Source organism: Falco punctatus (genome assembly GCF_963210335.1).
Source record: "Falco punctatus genome assembly, chromosome: 18".
Lineage (NCBI taxonomy): Eukaryota > Metazoa > Chordata > Aves > Falconiformes > Falconidae > Falco > Falco punctatus.
This window is the reverse complement of record NC_137598.1, coordinates 4380547-4393566: the sequence shown is the minus strand read 5'-3', so window position 1 is coordinate 4393566 and position 13020 is coordinate 4380547. Positions and strand designations below refer to the sequence as shown.

General features: G+C 47.4%; 1 protein-coding gene across 4 annotated transcripts in view; it reads left to right on the top strand.

Moving 5' to 3' along the window:
- SCN8A (sodium voltage-gated channel alpha subunit 8) overlaps positions 1 to 13020 on the top strand; it is a 55625-nt gene that overhangs the window by 8482 nt on the left and 34123 nt on the right. For 3 of the 4 annotated variants that reach the window (XM_080368801.1, XM_080368802.1, XM_080368800.1), the window contains exons 2-5: positions 2672 to 3001; positions 10420 to 10539; positions 11999 to 12087; positions 12309 to 12437. In XM_080368801.1, coding sequence (XP_080224927.1) covers positions 2726 to 3001; positions 10420 to 10539; positions 11999 to 12087; positions 12309 to 12437 — 614 coding nt within the window. In that variant the 5' untranslated portion in view covers positions 2672 to 2725. Of the gene's footprint in view, positions 1 to 2671; positions 3002 to 10419; positions 10540 to 11998; positions 12088 to 12308; positions 12438 to 13020 lie in introns of those variants that run through there. The other variant, XM_080368803.1, reaches the window with a different exon arrangement.

The following is a 13020-nucleotide window of genomic DNA, read 5'->3' as shown; positions in this document are numbered from 1 at the left end:
TATCTGTGCCATTCAATTAGACCACATCCCCAATGCTGCTATATAGTTTCACAGTATGTGGGAAATTTGGTAATTAAATGCATGCAAATGCTGCAAGAATAGAATAAATTAATTTTCTTTAATATCAGCAGGCTATTCTGTGATGTTTCTAGAGATAACGTGACCAAGATACTGGCTTTTCATTCCCCTTTTTGCCACCTTTTTTGAGTTTTTATTGGATTACTCTAGAAATAACCTGGTCCAAGTTCATATGAAAAGAATCCCAACCCGTGGAGTTACAGGAGGGAGATGTATCCTTAAGTTTTTTTGGCTTTCCAAAATAAAACCTGAGACAGATGCATCATGAAGTCCTACACGTGTGGCGCAGCTTTGGATGTGCTGGTGAATTGGAGCCCTGGGGATGCGTGTAAATGGCAGTGCCGGGGCTGGAGCCAAGCAAGGAATAATGGGAAGTGGCTTGGAGGGACAGTTTGCACTGGGTGGTCTGGCTTTTGGAAAAGCCCCAGGTATTATTTGGGTATTTTTGGAAATACCCCAGGTATTTGTTTTTTGGTTTTTTTTTTTTAAATACCTTGGGTATTATTTGACTTCTTTTTTAAAATACCCTAGGTATTATTTGTTTGGTGTTGTTTTTTTTTTTTTTAATTACCAAGGTATTATTTGATTTGTGCTTTTATTAAATACCCCAGGTATTATTTGGGTTGTTGTTTTTTTTTTAAATATCACAGGTATTACTTGGTTTTATTTTTTTGGAAATACCCCAGGTGCTGTATTAAAGGCTGGCATCTCCAGGTAGTCTTAAAAAAAAGGACTCTTATTTCTGTGCTGTATTTATTGATGAAGTCTGCTGCAGTCCATGGAAGGTTGTGGTTCTTGGGTTCGGAGTGTGCCGGTTGCTGAGGTTGAGGAATGTCTCCCAGCTCATCGGTATGGATGGGAGCAGGACATCATTCCCATGATGTCTCTGGCTCCTGGGAGCTTTTCCCATGTGCATACAGCACAGTCTCCAAAGCCTGGGGCTGTGCAGACCGTTGGTGGCAAACCCTGTGCTGAAATACCTGAATTTTAACCATGCCGTCCCGTATCATAGTTTTCAAGGAATTTGAAAGTCGTTCTGCTTTTGGAGATCCCAAACCTTTAATACATATTTTGATGCTCTGTGCGTGTTGGCTTAAACTGACCTTCCTGATGCTCTTTTTTTTTTTTCCTTACTTTAAAGGGACCTGATCGTGTTTCTGTGCTGTATTCCAGTGGTTATTTTGCCTTTCCTCTGGAATTCATTGCCACTTTGGTGTTTGGTTGCTCCCCAAAGTGCCAAGCCGTGCTGGGGCTGGGTTGTATTCCAGCCTGCAGTACTGCAGTGCCATTGCATCAGTGCAGGGTTGCTGGAATTCCTCTCCTCTCTTGGCCTCTTCCTGGAGTGTGGAAAAGCTTGAAAGAGGTACCAGGAGCTCAGAAATGCAATATATTCTTGCTGCTGGTTCTCGAGAGAGAGCTTGGCACCAGGTGCGGAGCTGCAGAGGGTTTGTAGGCGGCTGGATTCAGGGAAGCGAGCATCCGCTCAGCTCCGCTCCTTTGTGGGGACAGTGTAAAATCCTGTCAGAAGCCCATGCTCCTTGGTGGGTTGGAAGCTCTGTGAGGGTTCCCTTGGCTGTGCCTCGTCTGCTTCCCTTTCCTTTTTATTGTGGACAAGCGCTTTTGCATTTTTTATTATTATTTTTTTACGTTTACGTCTGATTTTTACGTTGGCGTTTGCATCTGACCTTTACGTTGCATCTGATGCAAAGACAACTCTGCATCTAACCCGTGGTATTCTAGAACCTTAACTTTCAGGAATTACTGTCAGACTTGTCTTTTGACATTATTTCACTCGTAGGGCCTGAAATGAGTGGAACCCCCCTGCTAATTAGATAAATGTTAAACGAAAGGGTGAGATGTGACATCCCGTAGCTGAGATGCGGCGTAGAAGCAGGGCCCACCAGGGTCTTGGTGCTGCCTCCAGAAGCGCTCAAGGTGCTCCCTGGCACACCTAGTCCCACGCACACCGAAGTCATTAAGGAAATTTCTCCTTAGCTGCAGTAATATCCGATAGGACACGAAGGAGCGTGTGGGTTCTTTAAAAGAAGTCGGCGTGTTCCGCGCGTGTTGGTCGCCGCGCTCTCCCGTGAGCCCAGCCCCGCATCCCTGTTCCGTTGTGCGGTGCTGCAGCATCACCGCGCCGCATGCCTCGCTGGTAGCGGGGGGGGACATGTGTCCCGAGGCTGAACACCTCATCCTCACCCTGCGATCGCATCCCACTTGGAATTTTTGGCTAATAACCAGGTTGCTGGAGAGCAATGCCCGGTAGACTCAGTTTTGCAGGAAAACACTTTTTTTGTGCTAAAGTTGCTTCTCTGAATGGGTTCTGTAGTCTGGGTGGGTGGCGGGGGGGCACCCAGGGGGCACCCAGCACAGGGTGGGTGTTGCAGAGCCAGGGGTGCTGCGGAGAACCTGGCCGATGTGTGTGGGGTGATGGGCAGGTCCAGCCCCGATGTGCATCTGCCGTAGCTTGTGCTGGGGGTCCGAGGACGCCAAGCGCGGCGTTGCTTTTGGCTCTCGGGTGCCGCTTGCTTGTCTGCCTGTGCGTGCAGTGACTGACTTTGTTCTGCCTGTGCTCTTTGCTCCCCTGCAGAGCTGACCTGTCCGGGGTGCAACATCACTAAAGAAGCTGCTGCAGGATGAAAAGATGGCAGCACGGCTGCTCGCACCACCGGGCCCTGATAGTTTTAAACCCTTCACTCCGGAGTCTCTGGCTAACATTGAGAAACACATCGCAGAATTGAAAAGGAAGCAGCGGTCGAAGCAAGACAGCAGCCACCGGGATGACGATGAAGACAGCAAACCAAAACCAAACAGTGACCTTGAGGCGGGGAAGAATTTGCCTTTCATCTACGGGGACATCCCCAAAGGCCTGGTTGCTGTACCGCTGGAGGACTTTGACCCTTATTATATGACCCAGAAAGTGAGTCTGCAAGAAAGAAGTCGCTAAACCGCCTTTTTCTTAGGAAATTTCAGGTTTGGGTATGGTTTGAGTAGAAGACAAAGAGTGGAGTCTTTGGATGGGGCTTGTTTGCTTTGTGTGTTCTGTATTTTTCTTTGAGGTTTAATAGAGATCAACCTTTAAGCACCTGCTTGGATGGTGTTGGGAGAACAAGGTCTGGAAATTAAAAATAGATAAAGTTGTGCTAATGTGCCGATTTTAACCGTGAGGGCAATAAGAAGAATTTAATGGAGAGGTAACCATAACGGTTTTAACTGTGTGTATTTCATTACTTGCATGGAATTTAGTCTGAATTTTATCGTTACGAACCAGCCGGACGTGGAATCATGCCCCAAAAAGAAGTGAGATGAACTAATTAAGCCGCTTTCGTCTTCATAATTTTTATTTTTAAAAATATTTGTCTGTGGAATTAAGGTGATAGGGCGGGAGGCGTTTGTGGGTGTGTAAAGAAATGGTGTCATGAGGGAAGTGGTGAGCAAGCAAACGCCGTGCTGGAATTGGAGGGGAGGGGTCTTCTGCTGGTGAAATAAGAAAGAGCATGATCATTGGTTTTCTTCGAAGGCTAGATGACTTAAAGCCATGGCTTGTTTCTACTGTTTAATTTCATTGTTTTCTTTGCTAGAACTTTAATTTGGATAAGCTGAGATAATTACCGGCTCTGACTCCGGGCTTGGCTGTGCCACTTGAGAAGCTGGAGGTTTGACTGCGGATGTGACAGCAGTTGTGATGTGACCATTCAGAACTCGGGCAGTCACGTCAAATCAGCAACTTGGCACAGGGAACAAAACATTTTCTGCCTTCGTGTTGGGGCAGACGTTCCTTGTCGCACTCAGAAGCGATTCTGTGACTGGCAGGGTGTTATTTGCGTGGAATCAACCGAATTTGCTGCCTGCGTTGGGTATAACTGATTGTTCTTTTCTGCGTTTGCATTAGGGAGTTTAATGCTTATTTGTTGTGTTGGTGGTGCTGGGAGTACTGGTACCAGCTCGGCACAGGGCTTCGAAATACGGTGCTTGTGTACGTGTGGAATGCCAGGCGGATCGGTGGTGTCCAGGTGGATGTTCTACTTACGGAAGAGCATTGACACCTGAGGTTGCCAGTGAGAAGATGGCTTACATTATCCCTCAGAAATATCTTCTCTTCATTAAAGAAATATTTTCTTTTGATCAAACAAATCCAGTGTTGCCTGGTTGTGGCGCGGGCAGGCCGCGAGGAGGAGGCGCGTGGCTGAAGAGCAGTTCCCAGCATCAACCCTGTTGATTGCGCCTGAGCAAAGGAGGTGCTGTGAAATGTTGCTGCAAATCCGAGTGGGAGTGTTTGGTGCTCTCGTGGTGCTCGTGTGGTTGAAGGGACAGCGTGTGCGGGAGAATCGGGCCGTATTTTTCCCAGCGGAGGTAGGAGAGTGGTGCTGAGAGGGCGGTGGGTGCTGCCGTGTCCTGGAGCGCTGGGCAGAGGCTCCTTGGTTGTCTCAACGTCTCACCTGAAGCAGGAGGCAGAGGGGAACCCCGTTAGCTCCATCCCTCTCCCTATTTCCCTCCCAGCATGGAATAAATCATTTTTTGAGAAAAATAAGGCACGTGCCCGGTGTCAAAGGCATCTGCCATGTCTGCAGAAGGGCGCTGTGCGTTCCAACAGGATCCTTCGGCCAGTGTGCTGCCAGGCGGAGCTGCCAAGTGATGGAGAGGAAGGTTCTGGAGATGGGACACCAACTGGCACAACCCCACCAGCCTCGGACATGCTGTTCGTGTGCAAAGAGCCTCACTCTTCCCATAAACACTGGGTTAGCGTTTCACCGCCTCTTTCTTTTCATCCCCTTCAGTACGACGATAGTTTAGGTGCGTGCTACTTCTTTGCTGCTTCAAATAGGCAGTGACTTCCCGCAAATAATTTTTTTTTTTAAGGCCATTAAAAAAGGCCCCTTCTCTGAATCATCGGGAACTGTGAATCTGCTTGAATCATGGGCATTTTTCCAAGAATTTTTTTTTCTCTCCCCCCCCTCTCTCCAGCATTTGCCAGAAGGCTTTGCATCATAAGTCTTTTCTTTTAAAGCTGGACGTAAAGCGTGCGTAGGAACACATCAGCTGGTGGCTTTTCCTTGCGGTAGGACGCGGTGCTCTTGGTTGATCTAAGAAAACTGAAACTGCGTTTGAACTGAGAAGCTGAACTTCCCAGTGGCCTGGTAACTGATATTGAAAGGAGAAACAGTGTGACCTAGAAAGGGACCTGTGGTACAGAGGGCGTCAAAATTCCTGGGTTCTGTGCCCTGCAAGCAATGGTTTTGTCCGAGCTGCTTCTCTTTGCTCTGTTTGATTTTGCAAAATGGGAGTAGTGACTCTTAGGGATGTCCGTTTGCTCGCAGATAGCAGATTTGGGAGCTAATTTAGCTCCTTTTTGCTTTTAGGTAAGTACCAGGGAGAATTTTTTCATGAATCTTTCTTTTGCAAATAGGAATTGCCTTCCAATTCCTGGCCTGAAGCATGTGGCAGAAGCAATACTTGCCCGTGATATTTGTTGTGGAAACCTGGAACATTTAAATTTTTTTAAAAAACCCAACAAAAGACAGGTGCATGAGCTTCTGTGTGCAAACAAAATTGAGGAAAGGCACCGATCTAAGCATCCCTAGCAATGACAGCAGAGCAGCTGGTTGCCTTGTAGTTGCGTCTTCCTTTGGTGTTGGCTTAAGCAAGAGGTGGGGACCATCACCCTCTTTTATTTCTGCAGCCTTATTAGTATTTCTATTTTTTTAATGCTTTTCCATTTTTTGAGCCCCTTTTTCCTTCTTTTCCATTTACGGCCTAGGCTAGCGCTCCTACTAAACAACTGCCTGCCTTTTTTTTTCCCCACTGAACATGACTTTTCCCAGGTTGGGACCGTTTTCCTCGAGTAACTTCCATTTCACTCGGTATGAATCTCCCGCTTGCTACAGCACCGGGTAACGGTGGTAGCACTCCGACGATGGCTCCGTTGGCGAGGCAGTAGAAGATCCCTGAATATTCTGGGAGTTGAGATGATATATAAGCTTAGGTGGATGGATGGCAATGGAAAAATCAACCCTGCGGTGGTAGAGGGCTGGCTGTAGATCTAGTGGGCTTGTCTGGAGGTCACCTATAGCTTGCTGCTGAGCACCTGAGGATCCTTCTCGCCTGTACGTGCCAGCGGAGTGACTTGCAACTCCGTCAAGTCACATGCAGGGTTTGGAAATGGGCCCTCCCGGTCCAGAATGTCACCTTGGCTGCCTGGACCTGGGATGATGGCAGGGATGCGAGGGCGGCCGGCGGGAGGCATGGCTGGCTCTAGCATGTGCGTCAGGGACTCGTGGCTCCTGGCTTCCGTAAGACAAGGTCCTGACGCCGTTCATGGGTTTTGCATTTGAAGTCACTGAAACAGAGGGGAGAATCGGGACCATCTCAGAAATTAGCCTTTTATTTCCAAAAGCAATGCCTTTGCCAAAAGAAGCAAAAATAAAGACCTTTTCCAGGTCTTGCGCGTTTAATGTTGTTTTTTTTTCTTCCACTCCATCTTTCCAGTAGGCTTAAAGGGAAAAGGGAGCGTGCCCTTCCTCCACCCTCCCTGCTGTCAGGATGGAATGAAGAAACGGGACTGTAATCCCTTAATCTTCTCCGCTCCTTTCTGGCTGTTGGATGGGAGGCAAGGTGTAACGCCGTGGCACGTAGGGCTTCCCTGCCACGGCCAGGGTGTGCCGAGCACGGCACGGACCAGCAGGCCAGAGGGTCTCTGCTGCGGTCGCCTCCACAGCCGCAGCCCACTGGTGACCAGTGGAAAACAGGAGGATTGTTTCCACATCCGAGGCGGAATGAATTTCCTTGCGCTTGCAGATCGTGATGTCCTTAAGGCTTAAATCCAGATCGGTTCCTCAGTATTGCGTCTTAAGCAATATCTGTTTTCTAGAAGACATCTTTCAGGAGTGTTTTATTGAATGATTTCAGAAAATGTCAAGGGTTTTTCCGATGTTGGGCTTGAAACGAGGTTAAAACAACAGCAAAATGCGGCAGGTACTTTTTTTTTCCCCGTAAGCTTTTCAGTGCTGAAGATGAAGCCACTAAGCCAGAATAAACTTGTCCCCTTTTTTAGGGGATGGAAAAGTAAATAATGTGGTTTCTGTTCGAGGCAGTACACCTCTGTGAGCCAAAACGGACTCGAAAAAAATTTTTGCATTGACGTTTAATTCCGTATAGACTTTTCCAGCCTCCAGGGTGCCAGCGTTCCCTGGAAATTCGTTTTGGAAATAGCTGCGTGGAAGTAGCTTGCTCAGGGTGTCGTCAGAAACTTGCTTAACATCGGGAGTAAGGTAGTCGTCATGCTGCTGCCGTAGGAACCTGGTTCCATATGTTCTGAGGCTGGTGGTAAAGCTCTTTTCTTCTTCAGTCTCCTGCCCACTCCTCCTCGCTTCTCCGCCGTTACAGAATTGCTTAATGCAAAACCTGCGTGAAGCAGGAGCGGTTTAAACCCTCGTGTGACCGGGATGCTTCTTGCCATGCCTTGGTCAGTTCTGTCCTGCTGGAGTTTTGCCGATGGGTTTAGAGAAGACTTCCCTTTTTTGTGTTCTCTTTTCTTTTTCTACAAGAGCTATTTCCAAGGCTTCTGCAAAGCGCAGGTTCCCAGCCAACATTTGGAAAACCGACGTGGACGGAGCCTTTTTTGCCACTTTTTACCAACAAACAGAGACTCTGGAAAGTTCAGCCGGACTTTTTTCTCTCCGTGAGCGGCTGCAAAATGCCTTTTGCCAGGTATCCCTGTCTCTGCCTTTCGAGATCTTAAAAAGGGCTTAAGGATGTTCTTGGACCCAAACCAGCGAACGTTTTAAGAGCGTGCAGCCATTTTGAAATGGAGATTTAATATGTCAACAGCATCAAGAACCCCCCCCCCCTTCAGATTAAGGTTTGAAATTGCCAAATGCTTTTTGGCTTTTGTGCTTTTCTTTCTATTGAGGAGGCCAAGCGGAGTTTTACCCAGGATTTTATCAGGTACGCGGGAGAACCAGAGCCACGGATCTTGGAATTGATGAGCAGACTGGGATGTACTGGGACCTTAGTGGTGTGGCGGTTGTTGGGCTTGATAGAGAGGGATAATTCCAACACTCATTATGGTCTAGAAAGAGAAAGCCAGGCAAAGCATGGAAGGGAAAACACAGAGCTGCCTTAGGTGAGGTCCCATCCCAGACAAAGGGCTGAGCTGGCCAGCAGCACGTGGAGTCCAGGGCTGGGAGGCAGCTGCCCTGATCGTTGGGTGAAAACAACAGGGAATGCCAAAATTCGGGGTTGATCCTGGTGAAAGAGCCCTTGGAAACGTTGTGTTCCCTTGTAAGCCATCCAGTGTGCCCAGGCCACCAGCTGGGACCCTCCATGCTGAGGGCTTTGTGTCTTCCTTCTCCAGTTGAGCCTGGCTCTTCCAGTACCGCTCCAAGCTCCGCGCTGGGTTACGTCTCGGCAGGATGGTTTTGCTGCTGGCTGAGCTGGATCTGAGCAAACCAGGGGGCTCCTGGCCAGAGATCTTTTCCCCCCGTGTGGAAATGGAGGCACCATAAAACGGAGCCACCTCCCAGAAGCACCGCCTGGGCTTTGGGAGGGAATTTCTGCCTTTACATGGGCACAAGGCGAGCTGGACACTGTGCAGCACGGTCATGGCAGGGATGTCAGGGCTTCAAAAAGATGTGGGAGAGCTGAGAGCTCCGTGTTGTGCTTAAGGACGCGACCGAAGCCCATGAGCACCCCAGCGCGATGGGGATCCTGCTCCGAAGCCGCCACAGGGGATGGTGATAGAAAAGATTTTAAAATTAATGTTATGTGAGTCCCGGAAAGTTTGTGGTGTCTGGGAAGGAGAGACAGCTGGTTCTTAGAATCTTGACCACTCTGTAATCCACACTTTTGAAAACCTTAACAGCCTTTTAGCATATTATTAGATGCCAAGGTAATCTGTTCATAAATGCTTGATGCTGCAGTTTCAGAGCTGTCCAGGGTTATCTTTAAAGTGCTTTTGTTGCGAGATGCATTAGTGGTTACGCTAACTAATCTTTCTCGGAGCTGAACCACAGTCTCATTTTGATTTCCTTTTCAAATAATTTACTGCTCAATGGTCTAATTGAGCCAAACGAGCTCGAAGACGTTGTTTCACTTCCTAGGAGGGAAATGACAAATTTCAGAAGAGTGAGTCTCCTGGGGAAGCACAGTGACTGCGTTGGCAGAAAGCCCTCGTGGATTCCCTTGTGTCGGACTCCGGGAGGCTGGGGGCTGTGCCAAACGGTGGGCTGGTGCTGGGGAGTGAGCCTGCGGCGAGTCCGGCTTTGCTCTATCCCCCCGCACCCCCCTGGGTTTCATCCTGCCTCGCCGATGCTGCAGCATCCCAGAGGGAATGGGAGAATGGTGCCAGGGAAAAAGCTTTGGCTTTTCAGTGCACACAAATTGCTTTTCTTTTTTTCTTTTTCGTTTATTTTCTTTCCCTTTTTTTTTTTTTTTCTTCGAGCGGTAGGTGCATGGAGTGTGCTGGTATGAAGCAACCACGGTTCTAATTTTGCCTCGCCAGATGGCTGTGGGTGATTCTCCCAGTGCTTTTTGAGATGTGTGTTCACTAGCGGGGAGATGAAAGAGCGGGTCTGTATTTTCAAGCTGGGGATGGAGAGCTGAGATCAGTCCTGCCTCACGTTTCCATGATTCATTCCACAGGTTTCCGCAGAAAGTAGAAAAACTTAACATCTTGCTAATTAAAAGGCACCGAGAGCGCGTGATTCTGGAGCTGGCGCAGCAATGTGGAATGGGCTCAAAACTGGGGGTGATGGGTGTCTGACTTGTGTCTGCTGGGGGGGGGGGGGGGGGGGCTCCACCGTGACGTTTTCTTGCTGCTCACCTGTCCCGTCTTTCTTTGCCGGTGAGATGCTCCCATGTAAAAAAGCGCGGTGGCTGGCGGTAGCTGTTAGCGAGGTTTGGGAAGGAGCCACTGGCTATGCCGACGCAGTGCCGTAAAGATGCTCTCGGGCAGTGGCAGCCACCCTGGGTTCAGCTGCCAATTCTGCTCCTGAATTTGTGGTCCTGAGTTGCTTTGGGCCTCGTTTCTTAGCTGTTAGATAGGGGTGACAGCGCTTCCACCCTGGCACCGTGCGCTCTGGGATGGGAGATTTTGCTTCTGCTCCTCTGAGGTGTCTGGGAAAATTGATAGTTTTGAGTAGAATTATTCATGATGTACCAGTAGGTATGTTTTACCCTAATGGGAATTTCAGAAAGGAGATAATCCTTCAGAAAAAAAAAAAAAAAAAAAGGCAGAAAATGCTATTTTTTAACCATGGAAGTTCGTCTTTTTTTGTACAATTCATGCTTTGATTTTCATGCATTAACTCTCTCTCTCTCTCTTTCTTTGTTTCTCCACAGACCTTTGTAGTACTAAACAGAGGGAAAACACTCTTCCGATTTAGTGCCACACCTGCCTTGTACATTTTAAGTCCTTTTAATCTGTTTAGAAGAATAGCTATTAAAATTTTGATACATTCATATCCTTTTGATGACGGGAGTTCTTTTCACCTTTGTGTGTTGGTGGAAAAATCTCTCGGCGGTTGTCTGCCTGCTCGGTTCAAATAGCGGGTCTGAATTACAGCCTGGGGAAGCTGGGCTGGCCGCTAAAATGTGGTTTTTTTTGAATGAGAAAAATTCATTCAAATAGGTACATCCAACCAAGAAAACTTTTATTTATTCTCCCTGCTAAATCGTACCTGTCCGTGCCCGTTTTTCCATCAGTGCATTCATAAATTTTGGGACAGGTACGATTTAAGGTTACGCTTAGTGAAGAGGAGTTGAGCTCGATCTAGCTGCTAAAAAGGTGAAATAAAATTATTAGCTGGAGAAGGAGCCAAAGATACCTTGTGTGTTAATTAGGGGCTGACTGATTCCTTGCTCTTTTGGCATCCCTCAAACTTCCTTCTAATGGCAAGGCTGTTCTAGAATGTTCCGCTGCCGGGCTTCCGACAGCTCTGAGAGCTTCGGAGTCATCGTTGGCATGTGTCCTTAGGAGAGGAAAACCCAACCCAACAGTAATATATTGACTGAGCTGCTTTGCCCTCTATTTATTTATTTTTAGGAAGCGACTCTAAAATGAAAACACCTTTGTTTGTTGTTTTAGAGGCTCCTCTAAGCTTCCTGCATGGCATATGAAGAAAAAAGCTTTTCCATCTTTTCAAAGTCGCCTGGGGAACTGAGGGCTGGGAATGTTTTCTTTGGCTCGTGTGTTATTTCTCGTAGGCTTTCCTCCCCTCTGGATGTGCCAGGATGCAGCTGGGAGATGCAGATCTGCCGGTGGATCTTGGGTCTTGACCGAAGATCCATCTGAGTCTGCTCAAAAAGTTCTGGGAATCAAACCAGCTTTGGTTCTGACCCTGGATTTCCCCATCCTGCTAATAATCCAGTAGTTAAAATCCACACTGGCTTTAAATTCTGAAATCGCGCTGTCCCTGCAACGCTCCTCAAACCAGTTGGTCCAGCACCTTCCATCTGGGAATGTGACACACGAGGTGCTGAGCGCCCAGGGAGGGGGGCAAAGATGTTCAGAAATATTCATGGGATTTTCTCCCAGAAAAATCCTGGGTGCCCACGGATCGCAGCGCTGCTCTCCTGCTGGATGTATTAGCAGACGGTATATTTGATGCTACTGAATAGACGGGGATTAATTGGGGAGATGTTTTCATCAAGGCATGGGATTTTTTTTGAATTGCTAAGACACCCCAGAAAATCTAAAATAAATTGAACGGTGATGTAAAAATACTATTTATATACAGTCACCTCCGTCTTATTTCCTGTGACTGCTGGAAGCGTCTTGGCTCTTATTTGTAGTCCACAGGGGATAGACTGGAAATTGTTGAATTTATGAATTTTATGGCAGTTCAGTGATCTTTAGGGAGCTGTAAGGTGATGTAAAAAGCCACCCGAGTGTCCCTTTGATCCTTGACTTTGTTCCACAGTATTTAGCATGATCATTATGTGCACTATTTTGACCAACTGTGTATTCATGACTTTTAGTAACCCACCCGAATGGTCGAAGAATGTGGAGTAAGTAACGTTTTTTCTTCAGCATCTCACAGAATGTTGGTTTGCTTCTATCGAGCAACCTGCTCTTGCTCACGTTTACATTCGCACGCATACAAATCATCTTAAATAGCCGCTTTGTTTAGCTACCGTTTGTAATTCATCATGCAAAAACGTTTGTAATTTGTCTCTTTTCTTCGCATTTCTACAAACGTCTCAGCACATCTCTCTCTCCCTCCTAACAGGTATACATTCACTGGTATTTATACGTTTGAATCACTTGTGAAAATTATTGCGAGAGGTTTCTGTATAGACGGCTTTACTTTCCTCCGCGACCCCTGGAACTGGCTAGATTTCAGCGTGATCATGATGGCGTAAGTGGTGTTTTCGCATTATTTCAGGCGTTTGTGGCACGCGGGAGGGGGTGAGGCCTTAGGAGGAGGTGGGGGGTGTAAGGGCAAAAAAGAAATCGAGGAAAACTTGAGTGAATCCCCAAAAGATTTCTTTCTTCACTCTTCAAAAGAAAGCTTTAGCCTGACACAGAGTCACAGATTGAAAACGCAACTCCATGGAGTTAGTGGAGTTGCTGTTGCAAAAAATACAATTTTCTGAAAACTGCCTTTATTAATACAAAACTTTATAACAGCGCCTAGCATTTTAGATGGCTCACATGCCAGAGGGGCGGCTCGTTCTGTTAAAATTAGGACTAGGAGCCAAACAGCTTTAAATTCTAGTCTCTACCACTCCTTCCCTCCTCGGGCTTGCATGTTACAACGTCCCAGGCTGCCACTTCAGGTTGACTGGTTACTAACCCGTTGCTGATGGAGACGCAGTGTTGGAAAAGGAGACCCTTGATTTTCCTTCCTCATTCTTTTCTCTTGTGCCAGATCAGCTTACATGGGTCTGATAATGAGGATTCATGGGGATGTCTGAATTCACAGCTGAAACAGGAGGTGC